The sequence below is a fragment of the Phacochoerus africanus genome, chromosome 6 (assembly GCF_016906955.1).
Source record: "Phacochoerus africanus isolate WHEZ1 chromosome 6, ROS_Pafr_v1, whole genome shotgun sequence".
NCBI lineage: Eukaryota > Metazoa > Chordata > Mammalia > Artiodactyla > Suidae > Phacochoerus > Phacochoerus africanus.
This window is the reverse complement of record NC_062549.1, coordinates 127,937,380-127,955,744: the sequence shown is the minus strand read 5'-3', so window position 1 is coordinate 127,955,744 and position 18,365 is coordinate 127,937,380. Positions and strand designations below refer to the sequence as shown.

At 40.4% G+C, this 18,365-nt stretch overlaps 1 protein-coding gene across 5 annotated transcripts in view; it reads left to right on the top strand.

Moving 5' to 3' along the window:
* The window catches only part of PKN2 (protein kinase N2), a 131,735-nt gene that overhangs the window by 97,896 nt on the left and 15,474 nt on the right, over positions 1-18,365 (top strand). For 4 of the 5 annotated variants that reach the window (XR_007135624.1, XM_047785378.1, XM_047785376.1 and 1 more), the window contains 8 exons: positions 6,109-6,252; positions 6,815-6,890; positions 7,712-7,886; positions 8,114-8,240; positions 9,871-10,001; positions 10,085-10,160; positions 10,239-10,330; positions 17,776-17,952. Coding sequence is in view for 4 of the 5 variants with exons in the window: in XM_047785378.1 (XP_047641334.1) it covers positions 6,109-6,252; positions 6,815-6,890; positions 7,712-7,886; positions 8,114-8,240; positions 9,871-10,001; positions 10,085-10,160; positions 10,239-10,330; positions 17,776-17,952 (998 nt within the window). In the remaining variant the exon portion in view is untranslated. The remainder of the gene's footprint in view (positions 1-6,108; positions 6,253-6,814; positions 6,891-7,711; positions 7,887-8,113; positions 8,241-9,870; positions 10,002-10,084; positions 10,161-10,238; positions 10,331-17,775; positions 17,953-18,365) is intronic. The other variant, XM_047785379.1, reaches the window with a different exon arrangement.

Below are 18,365 nucleotides of genomic sequence, written 5' to 3'. Positions count from 1 at the left end.
CTCAATATTTACTAGGAGAACTAGCATTTTTACATGGTATAAACTAGTTGTTTAAGTAAATAGATGAATATAATTCACTCAGGCCCACCACAGAGAGGAACACACACAGTTAAGGCTGTCAGTGTATATAGTTACTGTTTTCATGTCTTGTTATGCTTGCATCTTCCTTCTAAACTGTTTGAATACCTGTAAGTATTTATGACTACAAAATGTTTCCGTTTCCATTCATTCTTGATATATAATAGGTTTGCTCTAACATTGGCCTTGAAGTCAGACAAACCAGGTTCATTGTCTGTTTACTTATTAGCTTTTTTTTTCTTTTCTTTCTTTCTTTTTTTTTTTTTGGTCTTTTTGCCTTTTCTAGGGCTGCTCTTGTGGCATATGGAGGTTCCCAGGCTAGGGGTCCAATCGGAGCTGTTGCTTCCGGCCTTCACCACAGCCACAGCAACTAGGGATCCAAGCCGCGTCTGTAACCTACACCACAGCTCACGGCAGTGCCAGATCCTTAACCCACTGAGCAAGGCCAGGAACTGAACCCGTAACCTCATGGTTCCTAGTCGGATTCGTTAACCACTGAGCCACGATGGGAACTCCTTATTAGCTATTTGATGGTAGATAAGTTATATAACCTGACTCCTGGGCATTTGTTTCCCCATCTCTAATATGGGGATAAGATAGAATCCTTACAGGACTATTAGGTAGAAGTTCTGATGTAGTGTATAAAAAATGCCTTGTGTAACCTGCCACGTTTAGCTGCTCAGTGACATTAGTTCTTTCTTTAGCCCAGGCTTTGATGTGTGGCTATGAATTTGAGTGTAATGGAAGAGCCTGGTAAGTAATGGGAAATTAAGTGGTTGAATGTCATTGCTTTTCATTTCAGAGCCTATTTAAAGTAGTTACAGGATTTTGATGAGTGATAGGATCAAAATGAAACCTAAGGAAGAGGTTTATTGTTAGAGGGACAATGGCTAGTTAGAAGATTTCTCTTGTAGCCAGGTTATCGTGTTAGAATTTTATGTTTAAAATAGAATCTAAAAGTAGTTAAGCCATCATTTTATGGGTTAGGAAACTGAGAACCAGAGTGATCACATAAATAAATTTCACAGTTGGTGCTAGACCCTGACGGCCCCTCAGAATGAATGCCCTTTCCTCCGTGGTAATTTATATGAGATAGTAACAGGGGCAAACAAACACCGGAAGATGGTGAAAACATGGTAAAGAGAAACTAATGGAGCATTACCCAAAGGACATGCTTAGAAAACCAGGAAGACTGGTAACTGCTGATTGGCTCTTCTTTGCTTGCAGGTGTAATCCTTCCCTAAAATTGTTTTTCTTCTTCAAGGCATCAGACTTGCTCCCCCAGTGGAGTGGTCCTCAGCTTTGAAGGCACTCTGTGGTTAATTAAAGCCGTGCATCCCTTAGGCCAGCTAGACCTCCTCGGTTTCTGATGTGCATGCTGCTTGCCCCGAACTGGATTCTAAGCTCCTTATTACGATGTTATGATGAGTCTTCTGTTTACATAGTACATTTTAGTTTTCATGTGATTTTTTTTACTCTTTTATTTTGTCCCTTATATTTATGGAATTTTTATTTATAGAGAATGTTTATAGAAATATTTATAGAAATATTATTTTAAACTGACATGTTCATGCCCAGCACTTTGCCTCAAATGTCAAGTTTCTTTTCTGTAACATTCTGGAAGTAGGTTGTCTGTAGTATTTCTGTCCTTCCCAAGGTACAAAAATTCATATGTCTTTTTAGAGTTTTAAGATACTCTAGAAATGATCTAAATCTAGAATGATGTAGAAGAGTTCAAATTATGTTCCTGGGAGCTCAGGGCTCTGCAGAATTGTTTCAGGAAGCAACACAGAGCCTTTTTGTTTGTTTGGGTTGAAATTCTGGATAAGATGTCACTTGGAATTTGCTATTTCCAGCCCCCTCATTTTACAGATTAATAAATAAATTTTGGCCTAGGGTTAAATAACTAGCCTAAGCTATAATCTAGGATTCTAAAGTGTACTATCAGTTCTTTGTTTGTTTTTTAATTCTTATAAGGCTGCTTTTTTCAATTTTCTTATAAAACTTGGTCTTCATTAATGTTTATTATAAACATGATAGCTATATCATTTCACATTTTTTTCTGAATTCCTCCCACTCTTCCGTTGTAAAAACTTCAGTCTGGCCATGAGAGATTGAAATTAAAAGGAAGAGCCTTCGATCTAACCTTTTCCCATTCATGTTTTCTTTCCTTTTTTTTGTTTTGTTTTGTTTTTGCCTCATGGAGCATGTGGGAAGTTCTGGGCCAGGGATCAAACCTGTGCCACAGGAGTGACAATGCCACGTTTCCTTTTGATTAACTTCGTTAATGTCTAATAGAGAACAATCTTTATCAGTATTGGAAACAGGATGAACTGAACCAGAAGAATTTTTGCAGGAATCAGTTGTTAAGAACACTGATTAACGGGAAGGAAGAGGAAGACATCGAGGGGTGAGAGCCGGTAAAAAGGCAGTCGGATTAATGGGCTGGAAATACCTGGGGTTGACAGACGGTGGTGCTGACGACTAGAGAGAGCTTAGCCAGGAGGACGTTAGGAGAAGAGGCAAGCAGCTGAGCGTGGAGCGAGTGTGGGTGGTGGGAGGAAGGGGCAGGAGGCTGAGGTGTGGGGGTGAGAACAGTTGCTAGAGGAGAACTCGAGGGATTCTTAGTTACTGATTTCACGTCTTTAGAAATTGCCTGTACACACTACTCTTAAATTACCACACTGTTATCTTCGTTCTTCCGAATACTTAGGTCGAATCAGTAACTTAGGGTTTGTGGCATTGTGACTGCGTGAGCCTTGGGTTCAGATAAACCTCGTTCGGTACCGCGATGGCATTGTCATTTAGTACCAAGACCCCCTGGGGTGATTAATTGCCTCTTTTGAGCGTTTGTTTAGCTTTGCTTTGCCTGTTTTCCATGCGCCGTCACCAAAACCTCCAGAAGGACTCTAAAACAACTGTGCATAGGCAGGTGTGTCTGGGCAGCTGTCGGTCAGCCTGGTACCTGCTTCGCTCCCCAGCAGCGTCGTTCCTGGAGCCTGACATCTTTCTGCTCCAATTTAAATGGCTGCTCTGTGGCTTTTATCTTGAGGCCCTCCTTCACTCTGCTCCTCTGGGATCCCTTGAGTCGAACTGCTCTTAGCTTTCTTCTTCCACCTCCTCACCTCAGTGGACCATGTCCCTGGGTACATGCTAAGAAAAGAATGAATGAAAGTTTTAGAGACCTTGCATATCTGAAAGTGCTTCATTCTGCTGTCATGCTTGGAGTCTAGAATTCTCGGTTGGAGGGTTTTATCATTGCATATGTATCTGTATAAAATAGGTGACAGATGTGTGGAGGAGACGGGAGAAGTCTTTCCCAGGGAACATGTGCATGCACGGCAAGTCGCGGACGCCTTACACCTGTATTGGCCAGGTGCGCCTCAGTCTGGGGAAAGCAGTTACCGTTGCTTTCTACTCTCAGGCCTTACAGCGACTTCACACGGGCCGTGCAGTTTCCTTACCTCCACCGCAGCGTTCCCTCTTTGATCCCAGCGTCAAATCCATAGTAAGACAAAATCAAACACAAGTTGGGACGGTTTGCCGATACTGCCAATCCTGTGCTTAGCTCAGATCATCCAGCTCAGCTGTTTGTGTGATGACTTCACTCCACCTGGAGCTTTGTTGCTTTGGGAGGTTGACGTTACCTACAAGCACGCCCTTGCTTTATGGAACTGACCTGCTTCATCTGGAAGATTGCTAGTGAATGAGCAGTTACACTTGGCGGTTTAAAATCAGTAGGCACATCAAGTGGCGTCTCCCTAAATAGAGGGTCCTTTGCTTTTCAGAGGCCATATCCCTGCTTTCCTTATTCAGATCACACTAGATGTTAGGGGGTTAAAGGAGGGTTGGCATTCTCTGCATTGTGTTAGGAGTCCTGGCATATAATGTCCTAATCTCCTTTAGATCACAGCCACCCTGCCCCTTCAGTTGTGGAGAGAGTGGTCCAGGAAACAATGCAAAGTAACAAAAAGTGAAGAGTTTATACTTCAAACCTCAGCGTAGAGCTCTAGGGAAGCTAATTTAGGCCTTGAACTAACCTTCCACCTCAGGTCTTTCTAACACACTTCAGTCCGAAGCATGGAATAAACATAAGAGAATGCGTATGTGAGTTTGACCAGAGTGGCTAGACAAGATAAAAAGGAAGTGATTGGATTCTCTGTCATCCAGAGAAAGATAGAATCTTAGCGTTTAAGCAGGACGAAAGGTATGAGAACTTTTCAGAATTACTCATCCACCCCCACCCAGCATCTGTACCACTTGGTTTGCTGCTCTGTAACAAGGGTGCCTCCCTGACACAGTGGAGAAGGTGAAAGAAAGTACGCCTCTCCTCCTCTGGCCTGAAACAGAGCAGGCAGAGCACCAGGCCCTCTGCGGGGCAGCGGGCAGGAGACCCACATTGTCTCCGCGGTGGCCTGCATTCAATCCCAGCCCCGCACATGGGTTATAAGCATCAGCCTTGCTGCAGCTGTGGCGTAGGTCGCAGCTGTGGCTCGGGTTCGATCCCCAGTTTAGGAACTTCCATGTGCTGTGAGTGTAGCCAAACGAAAAAAGTAGAAAATTACCAATCCCTGGTTTACTTTATGCAGTATATTTCCCAAAATAACTTGTCAAAATACTTAAAAGTTTAACTGGAATAAACTATTACAGCATTAATACCCACTACTTCTAAATGCCATTTGCTGATCTTAAAATAATTATACTCTCCTCATACTTACCCTTTGGCGACAGTTGTTCTCTCCCATAGTAATTTTGTGTCATTGAGAAGAAAGAGGTAGGAGGTCTTGAGCTTCTGCTCTCACTGCCAAGATGTCTCTTTTTGCTGCTTTTCCCTGATTATCAGTGAGACCTTCCCGCACGCTGTGTCTCGACTCATTTTTCATGTTCTGTTTTTATAAGTATTTTCTGTGTTCACTTGCATTGACCAGTTTAATTAAAGTCATAGGATTTTTATTATGCATAGTAGGAGTTTGGATAATAAGATTCATACGTTCACAGATTGAAAGTTTTATATGAAAGAAGTAATTTATTACCTCGAGCCTAAAGGGAAAAACATTTATCTCTTTTTATGGATGATCCACAAAATCCTGAAAAGCAAAATAATGGAGAAATCTTGTGCTTTAAATTTAAACGTATGTAGATTATGACTCGTATGTAGAGGTCAGTTTGTGGGCTGACCTCGTTTGTTAAGTGTATTCTGCAAGTGCATTTTAACAGTTGGTTGGTAGATATGTTGAAACCATAAGTGTTTTTCCCACCTAAGCATAGTCTTTAATGACAGAATTATATAATACTCATGTGGATATTATGCCATATGATATACCATATAGATATAGTATAACATACCTAACTTGTCCTTGGTTTTAGTGGGGCTTTTTTGGTTTTGGTTCTCTGGGGTGGTTGGGTTTTTTTTATGTTGTAATAATAAATGAGCATCTTTCTGTATAAAACTTAGTCTGAATCTCCTGTTTGCTCCCTACCTGCACAGAGCCCTGTTATTGCTGGTCCCATCACCTGGTGGTATCTTTGGGAGACCAAATGACCTAACATTCTTAAGTGTTTACATACTTAATGCGCAGAATAAATGCTGTTTGCAGACCCTTTTCTCATTCAACACTAGGATCGGGAAATAAGATTTGAACAAATTTTTTGAGGTGAACAGTAAGGTCTTTTAACAGTAGCACAGCAAATGATGCCAAGTGGAGGAGGAAAATCCAAAAGACTGAAACTCTGAGATGGAAAAGAGTTTTTATGGCCATTCGTCTGAATTGGTGATTCTCAGTGTGTGTTCTCTTTCTAAAAGGAACACAAACTGGAGAATGTTGGAATACGAATTTCTTGCTTTTAGTTAAAATGTGTAAGTTTGTTAAAGTAATATACATTATAAAAGCACTTTCTAAAATAGCGCAACCTATTGTGTGTGTTATCTTTGTTTATTGTATTTGTATTTTATATTTTTCGTGATATTTTATTCATGTGTGTCCAACGATGTCTTCCTTGTTTTCTTTATTTTTTATTTAACTATTCTAGTCACGTGAACTGGAAATTTCAGTTTATTGGCGTGATTGGCGATCTCTGTGTGCTGTAAAATTTCTGAGGTTAGAAGATTTTTTAGACAACCAGCGGCATGGCATGTGTCTCTATTTGGAACCACAGGGTACTTTATTTGCAGAGGTAATAAATGTATTTTATTAAATACACATAATTACAATTGAAATTATGTAGCATGATGGAGAAGTGGGAAGAGTATTAGACTGAACGACAGACCACTTAAAGTCTTGGCTCAACTCTGCCACTGAATAGTTATATGGTCCTAAAACAAGTCCTTTTTTTTTTTTTTGCTTTTTAGGGCCACACCTGCAGCAAATGGAGATTCCCATGCTAGGGGTCCTATCAGAGCTGTAGCTGCTGGCCTACGCCACAGCCACATCAGATCTGAGCTGCGTCTGTGACCTACACCACAGCTCATGGCAACACTGGATCCTTAACCCTCTGAGTGAGGCCAGGGATCCAACCCACATGTCACTGTTCCTAGTCGGATTCATTTCTGCTGTGCCACAACGAGAACTCCCTAAAACAAGTCCTTTATCCTCTTTAGGTTTGTTTTCTCATCTAGAAAATGAAGAGGCAACTACATTAAATCTCTTAAGTTTTTAGAATTTAGAAGTTTTTTTTGAATTTCATGAACCATAAATCTAATGCTATTTTCATGTCAACTTGAATTTCTTCCCTGCAGGTTACCTTTTTTAATCCAGTTATTGAAAGAAGACCAAAACTCCAAAGACAAAAGAAAATTTTTTCAAAACAACAAGGTAATTACTAAGCAATCAAATAACAAAGTGTTTTTGGTGTTATCAAGATATTTAAAAATGTACATACCGTTTAAAAAGCGATACTTGTCTTTTTTTTTTCATTTTTGTTCAGTCATTTACTTGTCAGTTTTATTATGGAATACTTGAACCGTATCCACAAGCATAGAGACTAGTAGCGTCCCATCACTCAGCTTCAACAACTCAGCTCGTGTCCTCGTCTGTATTCTGTTTCTCACAATTGCCTCAGATTATTTCAAGCAAACCCAGACATCATATTGATTCGTTTGTAAATGTCACAGTTAGTATCACTAAATGAGAAGCGTTCTTTTTTCCTAAACCCGTGGCATATGGAGATTCCCAGGCTAGGGGTCATTCGGAGCTGTAGCTGCCGGCCTACACCACAGCCACAGCCACACCAGATCCGAGCCGCGTCCGTGACCTACAGCACAGCTCACAGCAACGCAGGATCCTTAACCCACTGAGCAAGGCCAGGGATCAAACACGCAACCTCATGGTTCCCAGTCGGATTCCTTAACCACTGAGCCACAATGGGAACTCCTTTTTTTCTAAACTTTAACCACATATCATTACTAGATAGATGTGTTAAAAAAAGAAGTGGTTCCTATCTATTTATTTTCAAAACCGATAGTGCTATTTTGCACTAGCCTTTAATAACAAATAGTTAAGAACTATTTTTTAAGTGACAAATTTTGTTTATTCTTCATAAATTATGACTGATGAATATGAATTTTTAAATTATGGCTTTTGGTAACATATTAAAGAATTACTTGTTCTGTTTCCTTTATTTACAATATCCACAGGCAAAACATTTCTCAGAGCTCCTCAAATGAATATTAATATTGCCACTTGGGGAAGGCTAGTGAGAAGAGCTATTCCTACAGTAAATCATTCTGGCACCTTCAGCCCCCAAGCCCCCGTGCCTGCTGCAGTGCCAGTGGTTGATGTGCGCCTTCCTGAGCTAGCACCTCCAGCTACGTATGTGTCTTAAGATTTTTAAGCGCTGCTTTTATAAAATAGTTATTGTGATATTTGTACATACTGATTACTTTGTCTATTAAAGGTCTCATTTTTTCCAAATAGTGTTTTGAAGTCAGTGTTCTGCTTCCTTTTAAAGCAGTAAAATTGTTTGCTTTAAATTTAAAGCTGTTTAAAATACATACTTTTGATTACTGCCTTCGGTGAATTGCTTTATCTTTTCTAAGTGATTCTACAGTAACCAAATTGGACTTCGATCTCGAACCCGTACCTCCTCCGGCCCCACCACGTGATTCTTCCCTTGGAGAAGTAGATGAAGCTGCTGAATTAAGAGATCTGGATACACCAGGACAGGCAAGACTTTTTTTTTTTTTTTTTTTCTTCTCACTTTTTAGGGCCACACCTGCAGTATGTGGGGGTTCCCAGGCTAGGGGTTGAATCAGAGCCACAGCTGCCAGCGTATGCCCCAGCCACAGCAACGCAGGATCTGAGCTGCATTTGTGACCTACACCACAGCTCATGGCAACACTGGATCCTTAACCCACTGAGCAAGGCCAGGGATTGAACCCACACCTCCTGGTTACTAGTTGGATTCATTTCTGCTGCACCACAACGGGAACTCCAGGCAAGACATCTTAAACCTATGTAATTCCTTTTCACCAAATGAATTAGCCAGTAAAAGCATCATAGTGAATAAGAGGTGCATTTCAGTTAGAAATAGCTGTGTGGACTCTGGTTTTTTTTTGTCTTTTTTTTTGTCTTTGTTTGTTTGTTTGTTTGTTTGTTTTTGGCTTTTTGCTATTTCTTTGGGCCACTCCCGCGGCATATGGAGATTCCCAGGCTAGGGGTCCAATCAGAGCTGTAGCCACCGGCCTACGCCAGAGCCACAGCAACGCGGGATCCGAGCCGCGTCTGCAACCTACACCACAGCTCACGGCAATGCCGGATCGTTAACCCACTGAGCAAGGGCAGGGACCGAACCCGCAACCTCATGGTTCCTAGTTGGATTCGCTAACCACTGCGCCACGACGGGAACTCCTGGACTCTGTTTTTTATGATTCTTGTGAGTGAAACATAAAAACCTCTGGATGCTCATGAGCCAGTTGGGATGGAATAGGCCACCTAACCTGGGAGCATGGGAATAGGAATAGGCTGCCTAACCCGGGAGCGGACCTCGGCTGATAGTGAACGAATCACTGCATCTTCTAACTAGATTAACATGGTTTCTGAAAATGCGTTGACGATAGCAGTAATATGGAAATATGGTTGATTTACAACATTGTGTTCTGGTGTGCAGCATAGCGATTCAGTATTTTTGCAGAGATCTGTTCCGTCGTAGGAGATTACAAGATGACGTGCTCTAAAATATATCCGTGTCGCTTACCTGTTTTATATAGTAGTTTGTATCTGTTAACCCCATTCCCCTAAGTTGTTCCTCCCTCTTGGTTCGTCCTCTAGTCACCATAAATCCATTTTCTAAATCTGAGTCTGTTCTGTTTCTGTTTCATATTTAGATTCCATGTGTAAGTGCTCTCATATAGTATCTCTTTCTCTGTCCAGCTTATTTCACTAAGCATCATATTTTATAGGTCCATCCATGTTGCTGCAATTGGCAGTATTTCATTCTTTTTTATGGCAGAGTAATATTCTATGTGTCTTGGGGAGGGGGCACATCTTCTTAAACCCACGGCCTCTTGATGGGCACTAGGCTTGCTTCCACGTGCTGGCTGTTGTAAATAGTGCTGCTGCACATTGGGGTTCATTTAGCTTTTTGAATTAGTGTTTTCGTTCTTTCCAATGTATTTTTTTTTTTTTACATTTTTTAAGTAAAAGTAGTATAGGCTTAGTAACGACAAATATGAATATCTAATATCTGAACTTTATTTTCTGATATTTATATTTACTTTTAACTTTTTAAAAACTATCCTTACCTAGTAAGTTGTTTCCTGAATGTTTCTGTGATTTATTGTTTAATGTTTTGCAGGATTCAGAAACTCTTTTTGATACTGAGAATGACAGAAATAGTATCCTTCCAAAGTCTCAGTCTGAATATGAACCTGATATTCCTCAGTCGGGCTTAGAATATAGTGGTATTCATGAACTTGAGGACAGAAGGTAAAGGCCATATACCCAGTGCTGTGGCTGCATGTTTGGTCCCATATTTGCGCCTTGTTTTTAATTGACATTACTGTTTTCAGATCTCAACAGATGTTCCAGTTTAATCTACAAGACTTCAGATGTTGTGCTGTCTTGGGTAGAGGACATTTTGGAAAGGTAATCTTTTAAATTTTCTTGGAATGCCTACAAAAGTAATAACTCAAATGAGAAATAACTATTTTAATCTCATTTCAGGTGCTTTTGGCTGAATATAAACACACAAACGAAATGTTTGCTATAAAAGCCTTAAAGAAAGGAGACATTGTGGCTCGAGATGAAGTAGACAGGTTAGTTTTTAAAACATGAAATTGTTTATTTTTCCACAGTTGCAACTTAATGTCATGAAAATCGTGTATATATTGCAACAAAAAGTTTATTTTCATGATACAGTGGACAGTTGAGCAAGATGGGTTCTTTTTTTTTTTCCCCTTGTTTTGGCCACCCTGTGGCATACGGAATTCCCGAGCCAGGGATTATCTGAGCCTCAGCTGTGACCTACACTTCAGCTGCAGCAATAGTCAGATCCTTTAACGCACTGAGTCAGGCCAGGGATCGAACCTGCATCTTGACCCTGATGATCCTGGTACACCACACTGGGAGCCCACGACGTGGGGTTCAGCTGCATGGAGCCACGTAAATGTGAATATTTTCTCTCCTTTTTTTTTTTTTTTTGGCGTCTCCCATAGCATGTGGAAGTTCCTGGGCCAGGGATCAAACCCATGCCACAGCAGGGATCTGAGCTGCTGCAGTGGTATCTTGAGATCCTTAACCTGCTGAGCCACAAGAAAACTCTGAAACATGGATATTTTTCCATAGTACATGGTCTGTGGTTGGTTGATCCACAGATATGGAGAACTGCAGATACAGAGGGCCACCTATAAATTATGCATGGGTTAATTCCCATGCTCTTCAGGGATCAGCTGTAATAAGTAAAGAAACTAAATAAATTAATGCATAATTAAATACTGCTTTTCTTTCTAGCCAACTCCTTCTTCCCCTTCTTATGACAGTTTACTCATTAGTGACACCAGGGAAAGATGATGAAATGTTTAAACTAATTCTGATAAGATTTTATACTTGGAAATGTTTATGTGGAATAGGAACTGTTAGACATCTGTGGTTAGGTGAGGCCATTTCCCATTTCATATTACAGAAGTTAATGAGATGCCGTGTTCAAATAATCTTCAGTTAGCTGCATGGCTAATTTATTCTGCTTTTTAAAATGTACCTGGCACATGTTTGATCCCTGGCCCAAGAAATTCCACATGCTGCGGGAGCAGCCCCCCCCCCAAAATGTAAATACACCCATAGGAGCTCCCTGGTGGCTCCGCAGGTTAAGAACCTGGTGTTGTCAGTGCTGTGGTTTGTGTCACTGCTGTGGCATGGGTTCGGCCCCTGGCCCAGAAACTTCCTTGTGCCACAGGTGCAGCCAAAAATATAAAATAAAATAATAAAATGCACCTATGTCTATTTTTCCTCTCTTTTCCTTAAAGTGATGTTTTTTGACTAAAGTATCTGACCATTTCTGGGTATAAATTGATGGGGATACATTTCATGTACAGCTATTAAAATGTCAGGACTTTGCTGGTTATGTTTTACTTAGGTTAGAGACTATACCTTAAAAAGGCCGGCATGAAATGGAATGGTTATACATGGAAATTATTACATAACCAGTGGTATATTTATTACAGAAAGAGGCTTTCATTTGCTATTTAGAAGTAGCAGTGTTTTTCTTAAACCACTGGGAAGTATCAGTAAATATTAATGGAAGACAGCCCTGTGTAATGAAAACAACTTGGGACTACAAGTGAAAAGATTTCTCTATCCTGATTGTTCCTTTTTAATTGATATTTGACCCAAGCACAATTCATTAAATGTCTTTGGACCTCAGTTAGCCCACATATTTTTAAAAGACATTTTTTTGTAATAGTTTCCTTACCAAATTGTCCTAAGTGCCATGTAGGTATATCAAATTACTACTTTTAATGTTTTTTCCCTGATACGGAGAGTCCTTAGAATTAGGCTAGATCGGGAGTTCCCCTTGTGGCTCAGTAGTTAACGAACCCGACTAAGATCCATGATGTTGCAGGTTCGATCCCTGCTCAGTGGGTTGAGGATCCGGCATTACTATGAGCTGTGGTGTAAGTCATAGATGCAGCTTGGATCCGGCATTGCTGTGGTTGTGGTATAGGCCTGCAGCTGTAGCTCCAGTTCAGCCCCTAGCCAGGGAACTTCCATGTGTCTTGAATACGGCCCTAAAAAGCAGGGGGGAGGGGGAGAATTAGGCTAGATCTTAAAAGATGCAGGTTTGGAGGTGCCTCTGTGGTGAAGAGGGTTAAGGACCCAGGGTTAAGGATCTAGCATTGCTGCAGCTGTGGTGCAGGTTCAGTCCCTGGCCTGAGAACTTACACATGCCAAGGATGCAGCCAAAAGAAAAAGATGAGGGTTTCCTTTATGTAAAAGTATCTTTTCCTTTTGGATTGACCTGTTTCCTCATGTTCCTCAATTACATCAAAATGAACTCTTCCTTGATCTAAAACTACTCAGAATTTTGTTTAATATTTATGATATTCTGAACACCGTATTATATGCTTAGAACTGTATTTTTCTGTTGCGTAACTAGTTAAAGCAAACCTTTAATTGCACTGTCATTCTGGGGGGTTTTTTGTTTTTTATTTTATTTATTTATTTATTTATTGTGTCTTTACGGCCACACCTGTAGCTTACGGAGGTTCCCAGCCTAGGGGTCGTATCAGAGCTGCAGCTGCCGGCCTACATCACAGCCACGGCAACGCCAGATCTGAGCTGTGTCTGTGACCTACACCACAATTTCCAGCAACACCGGATCCTTAACCCGCTGAGCAAGGCCAGAGATTGAACCCACATCCTCATGGATACTAGTCAGGTTTGTTACCACTTAGCCACAATGGGAACTCCTTTTTAATTTTTTTTTTTTTTTAATTTTCAAATTTATTTTCTTTTAATTTTTTTTTCTTTTTTTGGCCACCCCATGGCATATGGAGTTCCCTATCCTGGGTTCAGATCTGAGCCGAAGCTGCGACCTACACAACAGCTGCGGCAATGCCGGATCCATAACCCACTGTGCTGGGCCAAGGATCAAACCCCATCCCAGTGCTTCCAAGATCCCGTTGCACCCCAGTGGAAGCTCCTTATTCTGTTTTTAATTACAATAATAGTAAGGTCAAATGTTTTTCTTTCCTGGAGGAATATTTGTTTTATTCTAGATCCATAAATGGTAAATTCATTTGTATCCTTAAATAATAGGAAACTGGTACTACTACCAGTTTAATAATGCTTCGTGGTTTGTAGAACTTTCTGCTACATTGTTACTGCTTTGAGCCAAGTCTGTAGGAAACCACTTTCTAATTAAATACAGATAGAATAATGTAATATTACTGTATAAAGAAAAATATCCAGGAGTTGCCATCATGGCTCAGTGGTTAAAGACTCTAACTAGGAACCATGAAGTTGCGGATTCGATCCCTGGCCTTGCTCAGTGGGTTAAGGATCTGACGTTGCCATGAGCTATGGTGTAGTTTGCAGATGTGGCTCGGATCCCGCATTGCTGTGGCTCTGGTGTAGGCCAACGGCTACAGCTCCGATTAGACCCCTAGCCTAGGAACCTCCATATGCCTCGAAGCAGCCCTAGAAAAGGCAAAAAGACAAAAAAAAAAAAAGAATGTCCAGATCAGAGGATGAAGCTTTAGCCAGCACCTCAGACATTGCCTCTACTTAAAATTAATCAGCCTTGGTGAACAGTTGATAAGAGATCTTTATCTAATTTCAGTTGTAAGTCTACGTGTGTTGTCACATGGATATAAAATAATCTCTAGTGGAACCAGAAAAACAGAAATATAAAATAAATACAACAAAACTCACTCTTGGAGGAATTTGAGGAAAACAGCAAAAAAAAAAAAGAACAATTAGAGGAAGGCAAGAAAAAAATTAATTTAGAAAATGAAAAAGTAGACCAATCTGTTTTTAGTGTGTATTACTTGCAGGTGTGACTAGTAAATGGCTAAGCAGAATCTTTTATATTTACTTTCTGTGTCATCCTTTTAGTAGACCCATAGAAGTCATTGTTCTTGCATGTTGGTGGGGTTTTTTAATAGGTATTTCTAAAATTCTTGGTGGTTCTTTTTTTTTTTTTTTTTGTCTTTTTGCTATTTCTTTGGGCCGCTCCCGCGGCACATGGAGGTTCCCAGGCTAGGGGTCGAATCGGAGCTGTAGCCACCAGCCTATGCCAGAGCCACAGCAACGCGGGATCCGAGCCTCGTCTGCCACCTACACCACAGCTCACGGCAACGCCGGATCGTTAACCCACTGAGCAAGGGCAGGGACCGAACCTGCAACCTCATGGTTCCTAGTCGGATTCGTTAACCACTGCGCCATGACGGGGACTCCCCTAAAATTCTTGGTGGTTCTTAATGACAGTTTTCCTTTCTAAACTTTCTTTTTCTAGTGTGAATTTTATTTATATGATAGAAAATTCCAAATCAACCTCTTCTTTGTTGTTACTTAGGGTTTTTCCTCCAGTTTTATTGAGATACAGTTGACATGCAGCACGCTATAAGTACGATTTACAACTTAATGATTTGACTTACATACATCCTAAAATGATTATCAAAATCATTTTCTCAAAAACATCTCATATAGATACAGGATTAAAGAAATAGAAAAAAATGTATTTTTTCCCTGTGATGGGAACTCTTAGGATTTTCTCTCTGGTAACCACAAATCCACATCTTTTTAAAGGAACACAGATTATGCACTGACTTCAAAAGGAATGTAATTCATGTGCAAAGATCACCTTCTCCACCTGCCATTAGTAGAATGTTCTTTCTGAGTCCTGTCTTTTCCCTCCTGAGAAAGAATGTTCAGTTTGTGTTAGTGCCGTGCCTCCTCACTGAGCTTCCTTTTCTTAGCAGTTCACAGTTCAAGACAACACAGTAGACCTGGAAGTATATTTTTGCAGTTGTAGAATAAAAACACAGCTAGCCAAACTCTTTTTATATATCTCATATATACGTTGATATGATTCAGTCCTGAGATTGGCCTTATAAATGATGTGGCTTTCCATTGACCAAATTAACTACACAGCGTTTGGTTTCTGACATATCTAGTGATATACCGAAGGAAGCACCAAAAAATGTTAGAATGCACCTAGTCACTTAGAGAAAACGTAAATACATTAGTTATTTAAATAAAAGACGGTAGATATGTTTGAGTTTAAAATAACAAATAGAAAAAAGTAATTTTTAAATAAATTTAAAAATAAATATAAAACAGTACAGGCAGTCACAGGTCATGGGGGGGGTGTGCTGATGGATCAAAGTGAGGCTTTGTAAGAGAGATTGGCTTTGTGCTGTTCTTTGACGGATGGAAGGTATTTCGAGACATGGAGAGAATGACAATTGAGAGGAAAATGTTCTGGATAGAATGAATAAAGTTTGAAGTTTTGCATAAGGTTGAATTGTCTCATGGACTTGATTTGATTTGATTTTGCTTTTTAGGGCTGCACATGCAGCATATGAAAGTTCCCAGGCTTTCGAATTGGAGTCAAATCGGAGCTGCAGTTGCCGGCCTGCACCACAGCCACAGCAATGGTGGATCCTTAACCCACTGAGCGAGACCAGGGATTGAACGTACATCACCGTGGATTCCAGTCAGGTTTATTACCACTAAGCCACAGTGGGAACTCCAGTTTCATGGACTTTTAAGGAGAATATACAATTTCGATTAGGTTGGAAGAAGTTAAAGACTTAGGGAACAGCTTTTTGGTGTGCTGCAAAATGCTTAAAATTATTGTTACAGTTCGGGCCTATAAAGAGCGTTCCTCCTTTGTCTGCTAGTCCTAAGACATGGATCCAGTCCCATCGGCTGTCAGTCCCCCCAAAGAGGTCCTCTGGACGGCAGTAAAGCCGGTGCGAGAGGCACTTTGGTCCGTCCTTTAGATCGATTACATGTTCAACTCCAGTCTCAACGGGGACTCGGCCAGTTGAGAGGTAGTGATTCACCCTAACTTCGCCCATAGGAGATTGTTCATTCACCCATTAGTATAAACTCTAGACAATGAAGAGACTGCCTGCCACCTGCTTAAGTCCAAAATCCCTTGTCAGCTTGTCTTACTTCATCTGAATATTTTTACATTAGCCAAAATTTAGATTGGCATAGTAAATCTGTTGTTTTAGAATCTATCTTATAGATCTTGCCTGATTGGACATTATTTTCCAATAAATTTAATGGTGATAACGTCAAAGCTATTAATGTTCTCTTTGATCCTGTGTGAATTTATGTTTAATAGTGACTTAATTTGTAGTAACATTTAGAAACCTTGCAAATGTATGTAGAAATAAGCCTGATGCTTTAAAAACAGTTATAGTGGGGGTGTTCCCGTCATGGCTTAGTGGTTAACGAATCTGACTAGGAACCATGAGGTTGCGGGTTTGATCCCTGGCCTTGCTCAGTGGGTTGAGGATCTCGCATTGCTGTGAGCTGTGGTGTAGGCTGGCGGCTACAGCTCCGATTGGACCCCTGGCCTGGGAACCTCCATATGCCGCAGGAGCAGCCCTAGAAAAGGCAAAAAGACCAAAAAATAATAATAATAGTAATAATAGTAATAATTATAGTGGGACTTTCTGTTTCTGAGTTTATATGTAAGATTATAAACAGAGTGTGTGAAATCAGAGGGTCAGAGTTCATCTGGAATATGACCATATTAAGTGGAGTTTGAATTACCCATTTCGTAATAGCTGTGTTTACTGTCAGTATTTAAAACTGAACAGGTGTTTTCATTATGCACTCAGAATGCAGCTGTATTAACATAGCATGAAAAGTTTCACCACTGTTCTTTGAAGCAGCTTGTAAGAGTTCTTGCAGAGAAAACCTGCGGTACGTAGAGATTTTATAGATGAACGGTACCCTTCCCTAGCGCTTTCTTCAGGTGTGCTAAATGGAGTACAGCTTCCCCTCATGTACTTCGTATTATATGTTAGAATATTTGGATACCACAGTGTATACTTATAAACATACGCTTTCCTTGAAATCACCTGGATCACAAACCTTGTATTTTAAAATTATGCTTTAGGTTGTTAAATCCTCTGACCAATTCCTGATAGAATTTCACAGTTGATCCCTAATTAAGGCTTTTTTTGGTTGACTGTTCCTACTAGCCATGTGTGTGCTACTCTGAAACCATCAGTGTGAACTTTGTCATGCTAACCCTTTTGAGTTTTCATGAATGTATTTCTATTAAAGAGATATATATCAAGTAGTCCAAATTTTCAAAGCGTTTTTGTAGCAAAACTAAGACATATTTTGATTTTGAAGTTATAATGGTTGAGAACTTTGCTTATTTTAGAGTTTTTGTTTGTTTGTTTGTTGTCTTTTGCCTTTTTAGGGCCACACCCGCAGCATATGAGATTCCCAGGTTAGGAGTCGAATTGGAGCTGCAGCTGCCGGCCTACACCACAGCCACAACATCAGATCCAAGCCACGTCTGCAACCTGAAGCACAGCGCGCAGCAACGCCAGATCCCTAACCCACTGAGCGGGGCCAGGGATGGAACCCGAATCCCCATGGATACTAGTCCCCATGGATACTTTAACGGCTGAGCCGCCGCAGGAACTCCTAAAGTTTATTCATTTTTAAAGAATGTTATTTCCAACTAGAACTTTTAAAAAGAGCGATTTGTAAATGTTTTCTCTTTCAGCCTGATGTGTGAAAAAAGAATTTTTGAGACTGTGAATAGTGTGAGGCACCCCTTTTTGGTGAACCTCTTTGCCTGTTTCCAGACCACGGAGCACGTTTGCTTTGTGATGGAGTACGCCGCCGGCGGGGACCTGATGATGCACATTCACACCGATGTCTTCTCTGAACCCAGAGCCGCGTGAGTATTCAGACACTTCTCTGAGGGTTTCCATGACTGGTTTCTTTCTGGGAAGAAAAAAGCTCTCTGAAATTTATACTTGTTTTTACCCTCAAATGGAAAATAGATCTCTGCGAGAAATACTGGAACTCCTTACTTAGCTTTTTGCCATGTATAAATGTATCTGTTTTTCTTTGTTGGTCATGTTGGAGATTTCATGGACTACCCTAAATCGTAGTTGATAATTTAGATATACCATTTAGGAAAATTTCTTTTTTTTCCAGTGTGTTTTCTCCCTAGAGAATGCCATCCAGGACCATGGCTTTAAATATTAGCTGTACTCAGTACATTGCTACGTGAAAAAAGAAAGCATAAAGGAGTTTATATCATGCATGTGTATGAAATATTTATATTTGGATTTTAAAGCATAGTTT